Source organism: Microcebus murinus, chromosome 21, assembly GCF_040939455.1.
Source record: "Microcebus murinus isolate Inina chromosome 21, M.murinus_Inina_mat1.0, whole genome shotgun sequence".
Classification (NCBI taxonomy): Eukaryota; Metazoa; Chordata; class Mammalia; order Primates; family Cheirogaleidae; genus Microcebus; species Microcebus murinus.
Window position 1 is genome coordinate 24,806,019 of NC_134124.1, and position 23,205 is coordinate 24,829,223.

At 43.9% G+C, this 23,205-nt stretch overlaps 1 protein-coding gene across 2 annotated transcripts in view; it reads right to left on the reverse strand.

Annotated features, from left to right (window-relative positions):
- The window catches only part of ATP10B (ATPase phospholipid transporting 10B (putative)), a 90,210-nt gene extending 71,208 nt beyond the window's left edge, over positions 1-19,002 (reverse strand). Inside the window, exons 1-3 of one of the 2 annotated variants that reach the window (XM_075996260.1) lie at positions 18,563-19,002; positions 17,095-17,289; positions 3,032-3,236 (exon numbers count right to left, since the gene is read on the reverse strand). In XM_075996260.1, the coding sequence (XP_075852375.1) occupies positions 3,032-3,236; positions 17,095-17,289; positions 18,563-18,930 (768 nt within the window). In that variant the 5' untranslated portion in view covers positions 18,931-19,002. Of the gene's footprint in view, positions 1-3,031; positions 3,237-15,857; positions 16,837-17,094; positions 17,290-18,562 lie in introns of those variants that run through there. The other variant, XM_012786334.3, reaches the window with a different exon arrangement.
- Between the last annotated feature and the right edge of the window lie 4,203 nt (positions 19,003-23,205).

Sequence of the window (23,205 nt, forward strand, 5' to 3'; positions counted from 1 at the left end):
GAGACCTAAAAATGTTAATGAACAATAGAACCTTCCAGAGGGGTCCACAGCTCACAAGCTTTCCAATTTTACTTGCCCATGTTTTCCAAGAACTGTCTCTTGGCATAAGTGTTAGGCAGATTCTACCTTGAGAAATGTTGATCCAGGGAGGGGACAAAGTATATCTTGCTGACTTTGAATTAACAAAATATGGCAATCTCTCATTATCCACAAATAGTGAAAATGAGTGTGGGTGTATGCGTGGCTGGGAAGTTTCTAGAAATCTCTGTGGTTAGTAAAAACTTTTTAATGAGGTGAAGGTCTTACAGACAATAGTGATTTAGGTGGAGAACAAACTAACAAAAGCCACTAATACTTATTATTTAAGACATTAAACTTTCAAACAAACCATACTGGTAGGTGTTCAAAATCTTTTCTGAGACAGTTAGTGAGATTTGCCTTTTCTGGGCCTCAGAGTTTTCATCGATAAAATGGGGACAATAATTTCCACCTCACAGGGTGGTTGTCAGGTCTAAAAGAGACAATGCATGCCACAGCCCTGGCCCCAAGTAAGAGGCGTGTAGATGGTAGTTTTGTTCTCGTTATGACAAGTGGGATTTTGGGAGTACTTGAGATGCTGCCTTGCTTTTGTTGTGCAGGTTTTTCAAGGAGGTGGTGATAAGTTCATCTCAAGGTCATCTAAGGGAACACTTTCAAAATATGCAGGATGAGACCTGTACTCAGTCCTGGTGAATCATAATTTAGTGGTGGTTATAAGGAAGGATGCATGTATATTTTTGAAAAACTTCCCCCACGGTTATGATGCTACACTCTAAATACCTGTAACGTATTTGCAGCAAATCCCTAAGTGGGGATCCCATCCCTTCTGCAGTAGTTCTGGGGTATGTTCCTTGGAATAAAAGGTTTCTGTGCTTAAATATTTAGAAATGCTACATACTAGTACCTGCCCCGTCTCCTCCTTGGGGCTTAGTAAAGTATCGGAGAAGTTCTACAGGACACAATATTTAAAAACTCATAGTTTATCATCTTCTGATCTTATGGCCTTGCGTTTATTTTTCTTGCAACTCTCATAAACATTTTTGCTCAACACATTCAGGAAATCCTGTGGTACAGAGTTAGCCAGAAGTGAGTTCCACCCACATTCAGAAATGTGTTTGCACTGGACATACAGGGGGAAAGAAGCGGAGCAAAGAGCAATCACGACTCCTGCCCCAGGGAGAGGGCTGGGCCCACTTTTATGCTTCCTGCCACCTGCTACACGTATGGGGAGAGAATATTGATAATGCATGCTTACAAAAGTAAGTGTTTCTTGGCAAACTCAAGGAAACAGTCCAAAGGCCAGGGAGATGAGCTACTGCAGACTTCAAGAACAAAGCTGGCTTCGAATCCCGGCTTCAGCACTTCCCGGCTCAAGACCTTGGGCAAGTGATAAGACCTCGCTATGCCCCAGTTTTCTTATGTATAAAATGAAGGCAATAATAGCACCCAACTCATTGGGTTGCTATGAGGATAAATGAGATTACCATCAAAGCTCTTACTATGTGCTCAAAACTTTACTATTATTATTGAAATGGAAAAACACACTGGAACAAATGAGGAGGAAAACCAAGAACTGAGACAGAATAGAACAGAGAACTTTGGGAAACTTTAAGCTCAAATAAACTTTCCTTTCACATATACATTTATCATATATATATATATATATATATATATATATTATTTTTTTAAATCATTACACCCAGTACCCTGTGAGAATTTGGGGTTAGAGTTTGAGAGACGTATTAAATTGGCTGATCTACTCTGCTGGAATGTGAATGACCTTTTTGTCTGACTCTTCCTTCCAGTTAAATCCCAAACGATCTGACTAATTAATAGTCAAGAAACAGCTTGGGAGCTGCTGCCAAAGACAGAAAGAAAAGTCACTGGTTGAAATGCAGCAACACTGAAACGACTGCCCGAGAGAGCAAAAAATGACGCAGGATAGAATGACGGTGTCGGCGAGGGGAGGCCGAAGGGGACATTTGTCAGCAAATACAAGCTTCCCTGCTCCTAGAACTTCAAACAAAACAGAAACAGAACAGAAAGTCTCAGAGTGCCTTGCAGGTGGTAAGGCTAAGGCCCCAGTTTCACACACGCTCACACACATGCACGTGTGTGTGTGTAATATATATTTCTCGTTGTGAGTCACAGTTCAAAAGGTCTGAAGACCTCAGGCCCAGTGGGCAGGCCACGTGGCCCAGAGCCTAGGAATGGACTGTTATTGCTCGTCTAGAATGGCTTTGTGAACTTAGGCTAGATCTCGCCTTGCCTTTTCGCAAACACCAGGGTGATTCAGCGAATAAGGTCATGACAAGGGAGAGAAAACTCAGAGGCCAGGCCCTGCTCGGGGGCTCAGGGGCTGACTCAGAGCCTGGAGACCGGGGGCCATGCTGGGGACAGCAGGGCATGATGGTGCTTTCCATTTCCAGTGGTGGCGTTGCAGTCCCCGAGGCAGCAACGGTCCCCATTGGTTGTGTATCTATCGGTACCAAACCCTGTGTTTTGTTCTTTACTTTCCTTATCCCGTATGAATTTCACAGCGAAACTGTGGGACAGCTATTATCATACCCATTGGAAGGATGAGAGAACTGAGTTTCAGAGAGGTCAGAGGAGTGTTAGAGAGGATTCATGGAGGGAGACGTGCTAGACCTGGGATGGGTTGGTCCCAAGGGTGATCGAATGGATATTAGACTCCTTGGTTTAGAACAGAGAGTATAATTTTCTTAGTTGAACAGAGTGGGTCCCCATTTAGAAACTCTCAGGCCTTCAGCAGGTTATTTAACTTTTCTAAGCCTCAGTTTCCTCATCTGTGATATGGGGATAATAACATCTCAGGGGGCTCCTGGGCAGATTAAGTGTATCTAAAGTGCCTGGGACAAGGCAGTGCCCATTACTTTCCCCTCCACCCAGCAGCTTGAGTTCAATTTTCCTGTGGAGTTGACTCACTTCCTCCCCTTGCCTTTGCCGTTGAAGACCTTAGAAAGAGCCCTACCTGCTGTGAGAAGCCCTTCACAACACGCCTCTGTTTGAGGTTCGTCTCTCCATCCAAGTTGGCAGTTTCCAGGTGGCAGATCCCACTGGGGTCCGAGGAAAAGAGGAGGAGTATATCCGCTGGGATGATCTCGTTGCATTGCACTTGGATGAAGTCTCCCACGCGCACGTCCTTCCAGCGCTTCTTCACGTAGCTCTGCTCCTTTCTTGGGTGGGAGAAAGACAGGGGTCTGAGTGAGCTTTAAGGTTCTTCAGAAAATTAATGGGTGAATAGAGGAAGGTCCCACCTGAACCTTAATATCATCCAAGTCAGCCTGTCATGAGACTGCCCTGTATTCTCCCTTGCCCTGAAGACCACCATCATGATCTATGTGGCCCAGTTAGGCATGAGCTATAGAATCCTGCTAGTGAAAGATCTATCCTAGGGATCATTTAGACTTCTGATTGACTGCCAGGTCTGGACTGGTCCTGTGTTCAGCCCTTGCTTCTTAGCAGGAGAAACATCTAAAAAAGGAGGGTAACTGCACTGTTATATTAACATGATACTCTTAATATACGTTATTTACTAGAATAGCCAGTTTTCGCCAAAGAAAGCAGGGTTTCAAGGGACTGAAAAGAGGCAAGATTGTTTTTGATTATGGGGAAGAGAGAGGCAATAGGAAAGGTGAGAATATCACCTGGCGTGGAGCTAAAACAGAAACCTCTGGGCAGTCAGGGAATTAGGAAGAAGGCACGACGAACATTGATGGGGTGGGATCCACAGTAACTATGGAATCAGAGGCCGAAGAAATCTGAGGAAATTAGGCATTTTATCTTCCCATCCAATTTATCAAGCTGAGATAATAACAGTGGCAGCAACATTAGCAGATTTAGTGTTTCCTACCTGCCAAGCACTAGTGTTAATTAACATTTCATTTACTTGCATAAAACAACCCACAGGAGTGGCTATTATCATACCTTTTCCACAAATGAGGAAATTGAGGGTCAAAAACCAATTTCCCGCGTCTCACAGAAACAGAGCTGGGACCCGAACCCGGGTCCATCCAGCTTGACACCGAAGCCCGCGGTTTTCACTGCTCAGGTACCTTGCCTCCCTTTAGATGGTATCACAGCCTCCACTTTTCCACTTCCAGCAAGGAAATGCCTGAATGCTTTCCGTTTCCAAAGAGCTCTCATTTCAGAAAGTCTTCCTTCTCCCTGGCCTTCTCCCTTTAAACGGTTCTGCTCCTCCAGCTAATATGGTCATTAAATATTTTAAGGTGTTCACCAGGTGTGCCATGAAGCCTTTGGACCTCTCAAGTCGAATTTAACTTTCCATGGGCCCCCATTTATTTCTTGTGTGACACAGTTTCCAGATCTTTCCTGGAGGTGTGGGGTCTTCAAAATCTGTATTTGGAAATGTCCCTCTTTAAATGTGGGATTCAGAACCAAACCCGTATTCCACGTGTGGTCTTTTCTACTGAGCCCAGCTGGCTCGAGGCCGGGAGCCTTTGAAGGCAGCCAGACCTGGAGAGGCAGGCTTCCCCGGGCTGCGCTTCTCCACGTATGCCTCTGGGCATGCTATTGTCCCTGTTGGAATCTGAACTGCCCTGGGCATGACACGTCCACGCTTCCACAGAGAGAGAGATGTGAATAGAGTTCCACTTTTCTGCTTTGACCTCACAAAAGTCCCTGAGGGGGCTGAGGGGTTTGGTATCTTCCTCCCTTCCTCCAGAAACTCTAGAGATATCCAGACAAGTCTTCTAAAGATCCCATCTTCCTGGTCATAAAAGATCCTCCCAGAGGATTCCCCCTGCCCTCTGAAATAAAGCTGCTTCCATCTGGAAGGCCAAGGTAAGATCTGATCAGAGTCTATAAAATAAACAGGGACTTGAGACCTGGGGAGCAGCCTTGTGACATGGAAGAACCGCCGAGTTCCGTGGCAGGGCCCCATGGCTCTGGGAGCTCAGTGCAGCAGCCACAGCTAAATCAATCCATGGACAATATTATCCACATGGCTATTGGGACCACCTGCGGGAATTTTGGAGAAAATGCATCCGTAGCATTTTGGTAATAATTCTTCCTTATGTTCAAAAGCACATAACAGGTTTCCAAGCACTTTTCATTCCATCAGCTCATTCTGTGCTTCTGCTCTGCTCAATCTCTTCATTTTTGCATGAAGAATAGGGGCAGTCACCCCAGATTTGTTTCCCTGTGTCATTGTGGAAATACATTTGTTTATGTGTATATTTAGGGTGGATACTCCTCCACCACGATTGCCGTTGTAACTCTTAAATGCTTTATGGTCTCTCTGCTGGGAATGATTTTTTTTTTTTTTCCTTCAAAGCAGTCCTGAGAATACTTTTTACATATCCAAGCACAAGGCTCCTTTGCACTGGCATGGGCTGTACTCTCTATGAGAAAAGGAATCTCATGGAGTGAAGGAGGGATTGATTTTCTATTTTTTTTTTTCTGTTTGAGAGAGTGCTTTTAAAAAAGAGAATATTAAATATGACAGCAAAATTCCCCCAAGGAACAAGGAATTAAATCTTATCTGCGTTTCCCCTTCTTTCCCACTTTTGGCTTTTGTATCCCATTGGATAATGCTTTTGGGAACATAGGTTGCTTGCTACAACTTTGCATTCTACCTAGTATTTGAGAGTGGATTAAGGGAGAGAATACCTTTGAGCAATATCCCAACACTTTCAGAGCACATTGGTTCTGAAGGTTTTGGCAAATGTGAGTCGGCTAGCATCTGCATACACAGGCATCTCAAAGACAAGAAGGCAAGAATCTCATTCTTCCCCTTTCTAATAAAAGACTCCACTGCTTATGTGGGTTCTGAAGGGGCTGGAAGATGGAGAGCTATGGAGATGAGCTTATGGCATATGTATTTTTATGAACAGTCCTTTCTGTGAGTTGAGCTGGATCATTGTCTTGTCAAATGCCATTATGATGGAGGATCACAAGGTCAATGGGGCCACCCACAAGCTGTGAGGCAGGCTAGACTCTGTCTCTTTTATGTCAGTATTATTTCTTGGATCCCAAGGAGGTCACTGCTGTGCTGGTAAAAATTGCCTGTCTTTCCTTTAGATGCAATCCTCTCTTTTTCAGGATGACATGCAGCAGTAAAGGAACATTCTCAGTCCCTGTCATAGGCTTGCCATCCCTGAGACAGACTGTCCAACTTCAGGGCTGTGATCCCCACACAGAAGCACACAGACGTCCAGAAATACTGAAGCTATGGGATCAACATCATTTTGGCATATTTTTTTTTAAAAAAAGATTTTTTGGGGAGACATCGTTTAGTAATTCACCTGGTACAAAATTTGAAGAATAGCATTGATAGTAACCTAAGCATAGTTATGTTATGGAAGCAGAGGAAATTTTATAGGGATTTTAGGGATAAAACAGGGAGGCCTCAGGGACATCTCCTTCTTGTACTGGGTCACTCTGTGCTGGTCTCCCGATTCTTTGGGGTCCACTTGTCTGCTCAGCTGTCAAAAGCATGTCTGCGGAAAAGCCGGGATGCACAACCCAAGGGAGGTGAAGCCAGGGGAGGTGACGACTGGCTGAATCCAGCCGAAGCGGAAAAGCAGCGTGCTCTCGCACTGAGCGACACCCAGACACGACCAGCAGCTGGCCGGGAGCCGCCCGGGGACGTCACTCCCCATCAATTCAGCCTGTTTGGAACAGCTGCCCCAGGTGGACGCGTTCACACACTCTGGATTGTCCCCCTGCTCAGTGAGTCCACACCTGGGAACAGACTGCCATTTTAGTGTCATGCGATGTTTACTGCTGTTTAAAAATAAGACAAATCAACATGGCTTGGGACGAAGGCTCCATCTGGCAGATTCCGCCTGGAGGAGAAATTAAGTGGTGTAGCGCTAAACGGCTTTCCGAGAGGAGATAGGGCTTATTAAGCGGTAAACAAACAGCAAGAGAGGTTTGAAGCTGCCAGGGTGCCAGGGGGGAGCAGGTGAAAGAGGGGAAACGGAGGAGGAGAGGAAGCTTAAGGTAGCGTTTCTCGAGTATCTGGGTTTTATGAAAAGAATCTCAGGGCTCTAGAGTAGAGGGGATTTGTCAGGAGGGTTAGTTGTCCTGCGGTACTTCCTCGTCACCTGCTCTGTCTGTCCTTCAGGAGGCCGGAATGCCAGGCTCGGAGCGCTCAGTGTCCTGGCCAGGGTGGTGGGGTTGGTCGGGGGAGCGGAACACCCCAGAGGATGACAACAGTGTAGGGGTTAAGAGAGGGTTTGAATCCCAGCTTCCCAGCTTACGACCAGTGTGACCTGGGGCAAATCACGTAACCTCTCAGAACCTCTGTCTCTTCATCTGTCAGTGGAAGGCAGTGAGAGCACTTGCCCCAGAGGGTTGTTGAAAGGATTGGAGTTATGACGCCTGTAAGGAACTGAGCGCAGGACTTTGCACTTAGTAAGTACTCAATAAATGCAAGCTTATATGATAATGATTGCCATGAAAACAATGATTGCTCTCGTTCTAGTGAGAGCTAACCACCGCTCTGGAGGCCACTTCATTTTCTTCTTCATGCTATTTTATGCTCATGATTACCTTTCATGGCCTGAGCCCAGGCACACAATACCCTGCAAACACAAACACTGTCCAACTTCAGGGCTGTGATCCTGAAGTTGGACAGTGTTTGTGCAACTTCAGTCTGCAAACCAAACCGCTCCCCCAAGCCCAGAAAAGAGGGACCCAAGCTCAGTAGATTGAAAACTCTGGCTACTGAGTCAGACTCTCAGAAATGTGTATCCTTAACATCCAGGCTGGAGGGGGATTTGGAACCTGTCCAAGTCAACCCCTCCTGTTCAGGTGAGGAAGCTGCGGCTGTGAGAAGGGGAATAACCCGGCCAGGCTGCAGGGTACCAAGGCTCAGGCTGGAGCGTCGCCCTCTTCATGGCTCCCAGGAGGAGAACCAAGGGTGGGGGAGGAGGCTGATTCGGGAATGTTCGAGATACCCCTTGTTAGGGCAGTGGTGTGTTGAGGTAGAGGCAGTGCTGTGGAGTGGCGAAGCGCTTTGGAATCAGGTGAACTGCATTTGAAACCTGGAACTACCGGGTACCCGTAGTGTGACCTTGAACCTGCTACTTAATTTCCAACTCTCCAGTTCATTCGTCTACTAAATGGGATAAACGTACAGGTTGTAGTGAGAGTTACGGTAGTGTATGAAAAGTGCCTAATAATCTCGCAGCAAATGGCATTTAGTGCTGCTATTATTGTCATTGGAGTTATTATTGGCTTGCAGCGGACAGGATGGCTGCTGTGGGGACGGTGAACTAGAGACTGCAAAGGATGTTTTCATCAGCTGGTATAAATGAGGTGTGGGATGTCTTGGCTGGAGGAAGCAGGCCAGCAAAAGGGAGTAGGAGGGAGAGAGAGAAGTGAGTCCTCAGCCTCTGACCTGGCTCTGAGAGATGGAACAGCAGCTGAAGGAGTCACATTAAAGACAGCCTGGGCCTGGGGCAGAGGGCCCCAGTGCACTGGCTTCTCCCCACGCTGCTATTCTTTGTCCCCTGTCCCTGCCTATCTGCTGCACCCCACCACGATGTAGGGGAAGGGGGTGTTTAGACTTGGAGGGCCCAGGGAAGCACCAGGAGGGAACAGCTGAGGTCAGAGGAGCAGAAGGGGACCAGGACCCCTGGCTGGGCTGGATATAGTGGGGAACACGACTGATATTTACCATATCTGATATATCCCAGATATATCCGCGGAGGCCTGAGAAGTAGGGTAGGAGGACTGAAGTCTCAAGTCAGCAGGTTGGGGGTTGAGTGGCACTGTCACTGGGGTATTTTTATTAATGAGACCTAATTCTTACCCAGAGGCGCGTGAGGCCTGGTGCACTTGGGTGGCATTGGTGCAGTAGAAAGTTCTTTATACTGTACTTATACGTTGAAGCCCCAGGTCTGGGGGTAGCCCACCCCGACCTCTTTCACTGCATGGCTGCCACATACGGAAAGCAGAGCTGAGCACAGACTGTGTCACCAAGCAGTGATGGCCATGGAAACATCATGCTTCAGAGGACACAGAAATCCCAGGTGTTGTCCACAAGGTCATGGCCACAGGTCATGCAGAAGCAGCCTGGGGGTACTCAAAGGCATACAGTGCCGCCCCAAATGTTCTTCCTCTAACCTCTGAAAATCCAAATGCTGCCTTTCTATTTTCACTCCTGGGGACTGGGACATCCATGGTGTACATCTTTTTGCCACATTTCCTTTCATCTTATGATCCTGTTTCCTAACTGTTTCATGTATCTTCTATTTTAAACTATGTAAAGCTTTAGAAGTTTAGAAGAAGCTTAGAAGAAGCTTGCTAAGGGCTGGGATAATCCTGGGTCTTAAATTTGTGTGCCTATATAGGTTCGAGTATGATGTCTGGCACATGGGGCGTGTTCAGTAAATATTTATTTGTAGATTCTTGGTAGATTTGTCTTGAACACGAAGCAGTAGAAAGAAACCTTTTCCTAGCCTTTAGACATTTTGACATCTAATCTATCTTTTTTTGTAATGGACACCCTATGGGAGACTTCTGACATTGATATGATCCTGTATTATTAGCTTACATGTACTGGGTGCCTACAATGAACCCAGAACTTAACCTACAGGAGCATTTAGCTGCCTTATAATCAGATAGTTTTTATTATAATTATTATCCTTATTTTATAGATGAGGAAACCATGGCTCAGAAAGATTAACTTGCACAAGGTCACACAGGCGTGTCTACAAGGACACATGAGTGACCTCGTGGGGGTGTCGTGGCTCACTGTGGCCTGGTGGTTCTGTTTGGGAATGAGGCACGAAGCACATGGGGGCTCAGAGAAGGTGATGTCAACCTAGCAGAGGCTGGGTTGAGAGCAGGAGCTTCCCCTTTTGGAATTCTGAGCCCCTTAACGGCAAAGCAGAGCCTATAAATCCTCACCCATCGAAGTACAAATCATGCCTGGTGACAAGAGTGCAGAGCTTCAGGGACACTTGAATTCTTGTTTTATGACTCTCCCACCTCCCACTGAATTTTGGGGGAGGACATAATGCATTCTCTCCTGAAATGACAAGTGGAATTGGCCCAAATGGTTTATGGCCTTCTGTGAGCACAGGGCGCGGCAGTGGGAGTAGCCTGGGTGCTTGTGAAATTGATGCTTCAGAGAGGAGCCCGCCTTGCTGGTGCCAAATGCAGAGCAAAGACCTGGGGGCTGGACACAGCGGTCTGCTGGTCTGTCAGCTCCAGCCAGTGGCACTTTTCCTAGCCGTGCTTCACATGATTCTGGGTGGTATGCATTTTTCAGAGTCTTCCCCAAGGCTCATTTTGCTGTGTTACTAGAGCTTGGAGTCAAGTTCTATGGTTGAAGATGTTTATCTTCTTTCATGCCATCCCAAACTCCCAGCAGGGCAGTCGCCATTCATTCTTGTTCCCCTTGGGCCAAGCTCATGGTGACTTCTGGTCATCAAGGATATAGAACTCTGCTTAGCAATATTTGAGCTAACATTTTCTGAGTGCTACTGAGTGCCAGGCACTAAGCTAAGCATTTCCCATGCATTAACTCATTTAATGTCTGTAGCAACCCCAGGATGTAGACTTTAGGGCAAAGGTGGGTTTATGATTGTATTTGGATTTTAGGATGGCTTTGGCAAAGCTGAAATTCTGTCCTGTCAATCACCTCATTTCCTTTTGGGAGTTTCTCAGAGAGCTGTTATGCAGAGAAAATAATAGAAGAATGGAAACCAAACAGCTGTTTCATCACAGCTGCACAAACATGATATTCTAATGCACGCTGTATGTTAGAAGTTGGGTTAGACCAAGCAGCTTAGGCCCTGGGCTAGATAAAACCACCTACATCCCTTCTCCGTATCTGAATCTTGGTGGGGGTGTGCTCAGGTGTGCTGTGGATAGGGAGAGGAGAAAGAGGGCCAGATTCCAGGAAGGTAACCTGAATTCAGATTTTAAAATCCTGACACAGAGAACAGGAAACAAAAACGAGAAAGCAGGGCACAGGTTTTTCCTTTTAAATCCTTGTAATCCTGTCCACTGGTAAAGGAGGGTCTGTGAATGTCCTTGGCTTTCTCCAGTAAAACTAGCAATTTCTCCCTTGTCTGTGTGGGGCACATAGCAAGAAGGATGAAGGACACATAGCTCAGGCTGGGACTGGCACTGAAAAAATTAGAGTTGAGATGATTGGAAATTTGAAAATATTATTTAGTGCTACTTCTCTTGTAGGCACCGAGTTAAGCGATTTATAAGCATGATCTCATCGGATCCACATGACCCTGGGGGATGGGTTCTAGGATTGTCCCCATTTTATGGATGTTGACATGGAGACTTAAGTGATCAAATAACTACACGTGGCCACACATTTGGTAAATGGTGGCTCTGAGATGCCCAGGTCCCATGTCAAAACCCTCAATGCCAAGCATCCAGGAACATCACTGCTGAGACTGCTTTCTGCCCCCTCCTGTGGCATTATATTCTATAGTTTGTTTCTGTTGCTCCATTATTTTCAAGCACTCTTGAGTGTCATCTGCACATCTTTTCACAAAATATACCAGAGAGACATTATGATTCCTATTTAAAGAGGAGAAAAAAATGGGACTCTGACTGCTTATGTGGCTTCATTGAAGTTATACACTTAATTAGTGATACAGCCAAGATTGGGACCTCTGGTTTCCTCATTGGCAGGTTTTCCTGAGGATACAGGCACAAAAGGTAACAAAAATAGGAATAGGTCACAGGGCACACCAAGCTCCCAGGGCCATGGTGTCAGAGCCTGGCTGCACAGGAAATTATTTTTACATTATAATAGCCACCTGACTTGCAGAAGGAAGACTCTCCGTGTCTCGGTCAAAATTCAGATTTTTAAAAATTCTAATCTGTGTGATTTTTTTTTTTTTACCTAAATTTCTGACATTTCTTGGTCCTGGTCTTTCTGATACCAGCGCAAATCACACATGGAACTTTTCATTGACAAGTGAATAAGCTGTGAGCAGAAATGTGTTCCCTCTGCCTGGCTAACTGTGGCTCTTCCTTCTGTGCCCTCCTGAAATGTCACCTCTTCAGGGAAGGCTTTCGTTAGCCTTGATGTTTCTTGGTGGCAGGCGAGTCACTGCATCCTCTGCACTCCTGTGTTCCTTTGAGCATAGGCTACCAAAGCACATGGGACACTGTAGCTGTTTACAAATTCCTCGTGACCCCTGGACTGAGAGTCCCTTCAGGGCACACAGGGTCTGCCAGGGCAGTGCACACACTAAGTCCTGAATTAATATTTGATTGACAGATGAATAAGTGAGTGATCGGCTGCTGCAACTCTGGAAGGCTTTTGTTCCACTACGATATGGGGACAAAACCCACCCTGGCTTCCCTTGGCTCCCATCCCTCCCTCCATACTGTATGTCTTCTGAATACAAATGAAAATTTACTGAGCTGGATGGAAAAATACAAATCTCTTGGCTGGGTATGGTTTCTAGATTCATTAAACTGAGCCCTGGGAGAAACTAAACTAATACAATTCTGAAGCTAATCTCTCCTTGAAGTCATTCCATAAATCTGATTAATGGGTCACCTTTAGACCACAAGCACAGTTACTATATTAAAAGAAAATGCTCTAATGGGATGGTAATGCTGTTAACAAGGCTTCTGCTGTTTGCAAAAAAGACATTTTTCTCACAGTATAAACAAGTCTAGGCTGGATGATGCATGGGATTAGGACACGAGCAAAACTCTTAGGGCTCTAGTACTCAATTGCACACAAATGAAAAACAAAGAGCATCAGTTCCTCAAATGCGTAAATCTGAGATGAAATCGATAAAGTGGATAAAGCCAGTGTGTGAGATATAAGCTTTTATGTTGCTTCTCAGATAAAAAAATTGTCCTCTCAGATCTTGTATTCTTTGCTGACTTCCATCATGTGTCACTGATATTTGGCAAGAGGATATGCCCTTTAGCATCAATCAGTTAAGGTAATTACTATGCTTATCTAGAATTTCCCAGCTTCCTGTGCTGGAGTCTTTCATAGAATCAATGAGTTGGAAGAACTTTAGGGACAGATAGTATAATATGTCCCAAAGTGTGTATATTTCTGTTAATATGTGGAAACCAATTTACAAGCAGTCAAGGCTCAAAAATGTTTTAAGATGGTAGTGTTGAGGACATGGAGGTGGCCTCTCCAACATCTGTTCCCCCCTTCTCTTGGAAACTATCTCATTTTTCCATTGGGTTTTACATCTTCCCAGAGTGGCCCATATGCTTTCAGGGAAGATGACTTCTTGCTGAGCTCTGTGGGTGGGGATTGGCACTCAGGTATAACCTAATTAGCATCATCCCATCCCCTGCCCCTATGGATTGCTTCAGGGATGGGCATGTGATCGATTGGGGGCCACTGAGATGTGAGGAAGATCTAAAGTATACGCCTTCTTAACCTTCTGAGAGGATTACCAGAAGTATCTTTCTTTTCCCCTTTGAGAATCAGTACATGTAGATGTGAGGGCTGGAGCTGCTGCAGCTGTCTTGTTGCCATGAAGGAAGTCTGCCTGAGAGTTAAGACGACAGAGGGGAGCTGAATTTAAAGAACTGCCAAGAGCTGGATCTAGAATGCTGGATTGAACCATGCTGATCATCTGCCCACCTTAGGACACTTGAAGTGACTTAAGCCAATAGAGTCCCTTTTTTGTTTAAACCTGTTTGAGTGGAAGTTTCTACTACTTGCAAGCAGAGAACTTTTCAACTGACACAGCTGAGTTAAACAAAATTGGATAGGCTACTTCCTGAGCATTGTCCCAGAATCTTTAATGTATTAATGTGCAAATTTATTTGGCTGTGGGTTCTGTTCTTACATAGTGCATCTCACAGGACAAAATCTTGTCTGACTCCCAAGTTTTGCAAAAGTGGAAACTGAGATCCAGAGATTTAAGTGACTTTCCTAAGCTATAAATAGGCAGGTATTAAAAAAATTTTCTAAGTCCCTGCAAGTTTGGAGCAACACTGAGTTAGTTAAAAATCAACAGATTTCTTTACTGTGTATCTTTCCTTAGTTATTTATGGGCCATGGGTCAGGAGGGCTGGCATACAATTTTTGGCCATGGGTATCTTTTTTCGGAGAATATTTCTTTGTCACTGTTATTCAACTGTTATTCACTTTGGGAAATACTGCCAGGAAAACTCTGTATCTCTTCCTGTCAGTGAGCTGGTGGACTAATGTCTCTTTTTTTGAGGTGATTATCACCTTGGCTTTCTTAACGTTCCTTGGAAGCTGCCATGAGAACAGAACAATAGCCTGGCCATGGTCCAGCCAGCTCCCAGCACAGGTGAGTCTGTGCTCTGATACACACTGAGATTATTCCCAAGAACAGGTCCATTATATTAAGATGTTCTGGCAGAGCAGAGAGAACAGGACCAGGCTCATTAAGGCCCACACATGCATTCTTCCCCAAGGAACCAGCTTCCTGGCTGGGCACTCTGCATCCTCTATGAAAAAAACAACAAAGGAGAAAGGTGGAAAACAAAAAGTGATGGTGTATTGGTGCCAAAAAAAAAAAACAACCCACAACAATGCTTTCTTAAAAATCTCCTTTTCAAAGGAAGCCATCATACCCCAGCTGTCATTTCTTCCTCTCTTTATAATTTTCTTACTTAAAGGTGAGGAATGATTGCATCTCAACTCTGGGTGTCCATCCTGCTCACAACATTGAAGACAATTAAATGTGGCTAAAGAAAAAATACGCTTCAGACTAATTTTTCTAGATGTGCAATGATGGCCCTCCAAGCAAAGAGGCCAGAAGCTCATTTGCCACTGAGGGACAAGGATGATCTTTCTTGTAGGGGTTCTTAGAGACATTCAAGTCCTTGTATTAGGTACTCCTTGGAGGCTTCCCCTGGCTACAACTTTCCAAGTGGAGTTTGGCTTATAAACCCTTTCAGCTGCCAGCTCCAAAACTTGGTCACCTTTCATTCCCCTTGGGAAGAGAACTCTTCCTTAGAAGTAAGTAGTCCCTAAACTGCTGGAGTGCACAGCTCAAAGCAAATCCCTTTCATTCTAATAAGGACCGGAGCCACGGGGTCAGTTTGATCATTTGCTCAATCGAATCTTTGTAGAACAACCGCATGTATGAAATTACACTCAATAAGGTGACAAGACAGGTGGTATGCAGTCTTTGCTTTGGTTGGGACAACATCAGAGGGAACTCTCAAGGATGGACTTAATGATGAAGAAAATATGAGTTTTAGATTCTAAAAATAAAGCAATCGCAATTTGCATTTACTGAGCACTTATTATGTCAGGTGTAGTACTAAGCATTTTCTAAGGATTACCTTGTGCAATTCTCACAACCACCCCAGGAAGTGCACCAATTCTAAGAATGACAAAATGAAGCTGAGAGAATTTACTTCACTTGCCTGAGCTCATGCAGTTAGGAAGAGTTGGAAATTGTGTTCCACCCAGGAAGTGTGTCTGCTGCCTTGGTTCTCCTAACACAATAGTCCACTGCTCCCCTTAAAAGCAGAGAGGTTTCTTCCCTCCCAGTGTCCCCAAACAGGCTCAAATGTGCTCGTGGCCACACTGCACTAAGAAGGGATGAGAATTTGTGTAAAATTCTTAAATGCTGGACAAATTCGAAACAGCAAAGAACCACATAATAAAGACCTCCTCATTTTAAAAGACAGACTTAATGCTTTTTGTTTGTTTTGAATTTTAGACAATGATCCTTACTGTAAAAAATTGAACAGCTTCCCTGACATAAAAATAATGATATGTCCCTACTCCATCCCTTTATAAGCAGTAGCTGCAGTGTTAGCAGCCACAGGAAGAACTGAGTTGGGCCGGCAAGTCTTCCCTGGAGTTTTTGCCTTACCTGCTGTAGAAGAGGCATTCTTGGTTATTGATGACTTTATCCGATTTGTACCTCCGGAGGTCTTCCCACGCATCCTTGATGGCAGTGACTGCCAGGATGGCACAGATGGGTATCATGCTCACCACAGGCTGGAAAGCATTGACCACAGGGACAAAATTCAGAATCACAATGCCCACAAAATAGAGATTGGCAAACCGGTGGAGCTGCTCAAAGATGTTCTTGGGGATGAAGGACAACACGGTGTACTTGCTGGTCTTAATTTGATTCCCACAGTGATGTCTGTTGGGGTTCTCTTTACGGGACCTTCCTTCAAAGGGCAGGTTGGAGACCACCACTCGTTTCTTGTCTTCCTTCCTTTTCCGCCGTTTCCTCCCTTCCTTTCTCATCTCTGCTCAATCCTGGCTCTTTAATTCTCATAATTTAATTCTCATCTTTTACTTGCCTTTTCTGCTGAAAATTTTTCTCTCTTCTTTCAAAAGGAAACTAAAACTGAAAAGCCAGCACACAGAGAGCAGGGGAGAAATGTGACAAGGAAGGAGCTTACAGAGAACGGGTGTGTATCCACTCAGCCACTTCCTTCTACTTCTTTGAGACTCCACCTGTTGGAATGTAGACGTCACCCACAGGTATCTTCCTTTTCCACCCTGGTAGCCAAGAACAGGTGTACGAACTCTGGGTCCTAAAACCTACCTGGTTAAGTTTTAAAAGCAAGGATTATCTTTACCCAAGAAACTCAGAGGCTTCAGAAATGGCATAGATTTTCTTGTTTGGGAGACATTGTTTGACATCCTTCAAAGAGCTTCTCCTGAACTTAGTCTCCTGAGATGATTCAGTCATCTTAGAATTTAATTCTTGAGCTTTTCAACATGCTTGTGCTTAATAATATGAGTGTTTATACAAGTTAAAACAAGGTTTCTTAACCTCAGTATATTGACATTTTCGACTGGGTAATAATTCTTCACTAGGAAGGCTGTTTTGTGTGTTGTAGGACTTCCAGCAGCACCCAGCCTCTACCCACTAGATGCCAGTAGCACCCTTCCTCCCAATATGACAACCAAAAATGTCTTCAGACATTACCAAATGACCACTAGCGTCAAAATTGCCCCCAGCTGAGAATCACTGTATTAAATGAATTTAAGGAAATATAACACAAGAAAAGAGACCGATCCTTTGACCATGCTGGTGAGTTTGCATTACCTTTTTGCACACGAGAACACAGAGACATGATTTCTCTTACCTTTCATATATTCGAATGTCGGAACAGTTTATCTCTTTATCAAAGCGGTGCCTCTTGAAGTCCTCTACCCCATCTTTGACCATGATGATGAACAGGACAATGGCCAGGGGTAGCATGGTGATCTCCCGGTGGAAGACTTCCATGGAGGGTACCCAGTTCAGAATCACCAGGAACAGGAAATAGAGGTTAGCCCATCTGGAAGGGGCAAGCGTGGTGAGTGTAAAACCCATGGAGAAGAAAAATACACTGTCTCCTCTAATTCTTCCCCACTGTTGGCCCTTATCAAGTAAAATGACACTCTTTCAATGTCACCTCAAACATTACAGAAAGTGCTTTGAAGCCAAACCGATCTATATTTAAATTCTGTTGCTGTTGTTTACTAGTTGTGTGACCTTCCTGAGCTCATTTCCTCTTGTGTAAAATGGGGATAGAACCAACTACTTTAAAGGGATCTTATAAATATTACACGGTATTGCTGGGTGCAGTGCCTGTAATCCTAGCACTCTGGGAGGCCGAGGCAGGAGGATCACTTGAGGTCAGGAGTTTGAGACCAGCCTGAGCAAGAGTGAGACCTTGTCTCTACAAAAAATAGAAAAAATAGCTGGTGCACATGCCTGTAGTCCCAGCTAATGGGGAGCCTGAGGCAGGAGGATCACTTGAGTCCAGGGGTTGGAGGTTGCTGTGAGCTAGGCTGATGCCACTAGCTCGGGTGACAGAGGGAGACTCTGTTTCAAAAATAAATAAATAAATACAAATAAATAGATATTACATGGTATAATATTTGCTAGGTACATAGTGGAGAATTCTGGAGCATATTAGTTGCTCAATAAATGGTAGCTTATAATAATAATTACAAAATTTAGGATGATATATAAGCACATATTTTCACCTTTAATTAAAAATCATCCTATATATTATCTCAAAAGAGTAGTTTATGTTTTTAAGTTTTTAAGGTGCAACTTGTTCTCCCTTGCCACAGTGCCTTTGCACATGCAGGTCTGTCTGCAGGGATATTTTTCTGGCTTCCTTTTCTGACTTCTCACTGCCCCCTTTCACCCAGTTAATGCATTTTCCTCTTTCGGGTTATTATACTTCAATTCCCTAACTTCCTCAACTAGACTAGATTTCCCTAACACCATATACTTCTCCTTGGAAGTATTAATTCTAGTTATAACTTTATATCAATTTATATCATTTAAAAATTAATGTCTATCTCTTTCACTAGACATATACTCAATGAGAACAGCCTCTCTCTCTCTATCTCTCTCTTTCTCATATATTCCTAGCACCCAATACATGGCCCGAAACAGAGTAGAACCTGATAAATATTTGCAGAATGAATGAATGAATGACAAAAACTTCTTAAAGTATATGCATTTGGATATTAAAGGAAAGGGGTGCCTCTCAGTCCATTTAAATGGCAAATACTTGATTAAAAGGTATCTTGTTGGAACAGGTGGGTCTGTACCTGTGAAACTGCTCAAAGAGATTCCGGGGCAGGAAGGTGAAGAAGGTGTATTTGGCCGTGCAGATTCTGTTGCCAAGGTAGCTCCTGGAGACCTTTTCCCAGTCCTGGTGGAAGGTGCTGTTGTTGGGGAACACGACCCGCTGCAGGCTCAGGTTGTAGCTCCGCCTCCCGTTCTCTGGAGAGAGCAGTGGTGTGGTTTCCGATGGAGACTGTGGGGACTCGTCTCTGACCCGCCACTGCCACCGGTGCCAAGAGGAGTCCACCGAGAGGGCCATTCCTGGCAGCAGGCTGAAGTCTGAAAACAGACACATGAAGTCACTATGGTCTGCAGAAATGTGGGGCACGTCGGCCTGTTCACTGGCTCCCATCCACGCAGTGTAGACACAGGGCTATGGTGTGAGGGAAGTGGGCTCAACCCCTGTAATCTAGAATCTAGGGTGGGAGACATCAATCAAATAATCATGTAAATAACCATTCTACTCACACTGTCGTAAGTGTCGTGAAAGCATGTAAGTGGGGGGGAAGGTGTTGGGGGCCGAGCTGGGGCTGTCAGAGAAATGCTAAAGGATGGCCTAGTGGGCTGTGACTCTGGAGATCAGAATTCTAGTTCTGGAACATTCCTAATGCTGAACTGTCGCTTCTCAGTTTTTTCACCCTGAAATGAGGAAAACTGTTCTTACCATACTTTTTTTTTCCACAAGATTTTTTGTGAGGAACAATTTGGGCAGTACATAAACATATGTTGGAACATGTCTTGAAGTAAAGGGGAAAGTATTTATTCTTTAGGTTTTCTGTGGCTCTCGAATTTTCTGATACTGATGACATTTTGTAGAAATTCCTCTGGGCTCAGAACCTCAAATGAGAGTGATGACGTGGACTAGAGGAGACAGGCCCTTTCCTAGGAAATCTGGGCCTGAGGGGACTGGGCTGTGCTACTCTCATTCCATGACTCTTTCTGATCTGGTTGGCTGGGGTGGGGCTGGGGGATCCCTTCTTTTCTCTCCACTCCATTTGGTAGATTCTGAAACCAAGCACTTGGTCAAGCAGACACTCTTCCCAGATGGCAAAAGAGTGCTACTTTATCGAGAATATTCCAGTTTCTGAGAGCTTTTAATGGAACTTATAAGGAAACTCTCAAAGTTCCTCTTGGCCAAATTTTGCTTAAAAACCCAGAAGGTTATTATTCAAAGACATACTTTGTAAAGTTAGAATTTGGGGATAATGGGCCTTCTCACTTAGTAGGCTCATAGGATGATTTTCTTTTGAATAAGTGGTTGAGAGAATGTCAAGTATTATCAATCGTACAATGAACAATCCAGTCTGCAATTGTAAATATGATCGCTTAGGAAAAAGAGTTTTATTTCTACTTTAAATGATAATATTTTATCTTCTGGATGCCCATATGATCTGATCCTCATCATAATTCTCCTCATGGCTTTAATCAATCCAAATGATTTTCAATCCACAGACCCCATGGCCGTGGGAAGCTCTTCAGAGCCTAAGTAAGCCCTTGTAGCAAGCATGAAAAAAAATAAATGCAATTACGATGTCTATCATAACATGACTAAAAGCAATATGATGACATTTAGCAAGCCAGAAATAATATCCTATATCTTCTTTTTCATTATAAAAAATATACTCCCTTCATGGATTCTTTTATTTAATGCCAGAAAAAAAAAAAAGGAAATGAAAAGATAATTCACAAATAGAGTTGAAAATGCACACGAGAAATCTTGCCTTGGCTAACACCATACATATCAGACTCCTTTCACTTTTAGGTGGCAAGATTATCTTTTTTTTTTTTTTTTTGGAGACAGAGTCTCGCTTTGTTGCCCAGGCTAGAGTGAGTGCCATGGTGTCAGCCTAGCTCACAGCAACCTCAATCTCTTGGGCTCAAGCAATCCTACTGCCTCAGCCTCCCGAGTAGCTGGGACTACAGGCACGCGCCACTATGCCTGGCTAATTTTTTCTATATATATTAGTTGGCCAATTAATTTCTTTCTATTTATAGTAGAGATGGGGTCTTTCTGTTGCTCAGGCTGGTTTCGAACTCCTGACCTTGAGCAATCCGCCCGCCTCGGCCTCCCAGAGTACAGGCGTGAGCGACCGTGCCTGGCCAAGATTATCTTAAATGAAGAGATTGGATTGCTATGGGAGAGGAGGTGGGGTACTTTAAAAGACCATTCATCATAAATTTTTATTTTTATTTTTTAACAATGTAAAATAAGCTTCCTTAAAAATAAAGCAGATGTAACATGGATGCCAAATTAGTGGAGAAAATTTGATGAGGAACTATATATTTCCATAGTTTTCAAAATATCCTCCCCCAATGTTATTAATTACAATGATTAAAACGAATCACTTTGTAGTGGAAAAAGCTGACAGACACCACCGTACCCAAGAGATCAAAGCAAGCGTCACCCATATTGGGTTAAGCTGACACCTCGTGCCTCCTGGTGTGATGTACTGAGAAGAACACAAGTCACTTTGGTGGCAGAAACATTAAAACACCTCAAACTCAGGGCTATTCTACAAAACAAATAGCCTGTGTTTTTCAAGTGGAAAAGGTCAAAGAAAGGCAGAGGAACTGTTTGTGATGAAAGGAAGCTAAAAATATGTGAAAACTAAATGTGATGTGTGATTCTCTGTTGAATCCTGGACTCGGGGGAGCTAGAATAGGTATTATGTAAAGATATTATTGGGCAATGGGCAAAATTTGAATATGAGCCGAAGATTGGGGTCATGGTAATTTAATAATGCCTAATTTCCTGATTTTGATAATTATATGGTGGTCACATACAAAAATCTTCTTGTTCTTAGGAAATCTTCCCTTAAGTATGTAGTGGTAAAGGGCAAGATGTCCCAATGATACAGAAAAAAAAATGTATATGTATATATGTGTATATGTATATATGTATATACATATTTGTACATATGTATATACATATATGTGTATATGTATACACACACACACACACACACACACACATACACGATGGCAGAGTCAGGAAAGGCTTCCTGGAAAAAGGAACATGTATTTAAACAGTTACCTGAAGAAACATGTAAGAGTTAGCTGGGTAGCAGGTTAGTGAGGGGTGCTCCAGGTGGAGGAACCAGTTCCAGAAACAGAAAGTGACGCTATGGAATACAGGGAACTGGAAGGACAAAGACGGGCAAAAGTTGAGGCTGGAGAGACAGACCAGGTCAGACGGCCTGGTGAGGCTATTGTGTTGAAAGCAGGAAAAAATCCTGAGGAATTTTAGGCAGGGAAGTGACGTGATGTCACTTTTTCGGCCAAAGCACTTAATAGGGACTGGCGGAGTGCAGACTGGGGGTCAGAAAGCAGCTTTCTAACACTCCGCCCCTTCTCTCCTCCAGATAAAGTATTTCTTCCCGAGAGTGGAGCAGGAAGCAAAGGAGATTGTGTAATCCTTTATCTGAGGTGTGGTTTATTACTGGTTTCAGAAATTATAGGGAGGGGCCTAAACTAACTCCCCAGGGTCCTTTCAGTGGTAAAGTCTCTCACTCTAGTCTTTCCGAAATGGCACCTCCCATTACAAATAGACTTGGTTGCTTAGTTTTGCTAATTGCACTCAGATCAGCTCTGGCTAGAAGTGACGAACCTCTCAAGCACCACCCTGAATGTCCTCTGGGCAGAATGTCTTTTAGATGGTAGGGGACAATTCTGTATGATAGGCCACGGCCTAACGTACTGTGTTAACTACAATTTTCTGAGGAAGCTTGTTTCTCTTTCCCAAACTTCTTCTCTACCCTGCCTGGCTCACATTTCCAATAGACTCCAGCTCCTTTCTTTTTCATTTTAATGAACCCTAATAAACCCCATCTTTAGCAAATTCTATTTTCACAGTTAGGGGATCAAACAACTAGTTGTTGTTCATTGAATCAACAAATACTTTATGAAACCTTTGTTTGTACCAGGTGAGTAAAACCTACACACATCCTTCTCCACCTGAGCTTACATTAATGCAGCTAAGAGATTTTAAACACACACTCCTAGAAATAAATGTTAATATATATTCACCAACCAACATAAATCCCACCGTCAAAAGACAAATCACAACAGATTTAGTTTAAAGATTTTAATTGGCTTTATGTGCAATTCGAGAATTGGGCAAACTATTCTATAAAACAGAGTAAGTGTTCCAATGAGCTGAGCAGAGGAAATTGGTTTTATAGACAGAAAGGGCTGAAGAAAGCAGAAACAAGGAACAAAAGGTGGATTGATCATTTCTAAGATACTTTTCTTATAAGGAAGAGAAACAATAGAAAAACAACTGACGGTTACCTCAGGTTACTGTTTGTTGTAAGGATTAAAGGCAGAGGGAACTTCATTATGCTGATTGAAACTGGCCTGTTTGGGAAATTTGGCTATTATCCCTCTCTCCTGATTTTTTGCAAGGTCGGAAAACAATTTAGTTTCAGTTTGGTGACATAGAACTTTAGTATGAGTGACTCAGCTTTGATTTTTAGTCTGGTCTGTTGGGATCTAGTGCAGGAATGGGGTCCAAAACAATGGACCCCATTCCCACTCTAATTTTTATTAACATCACAAAGTAGAGCAGGGTACAGTGAGATCTCATTATACAGAAATGTGACCTTGTCCTGGAAGAGGTGAGGCTTGA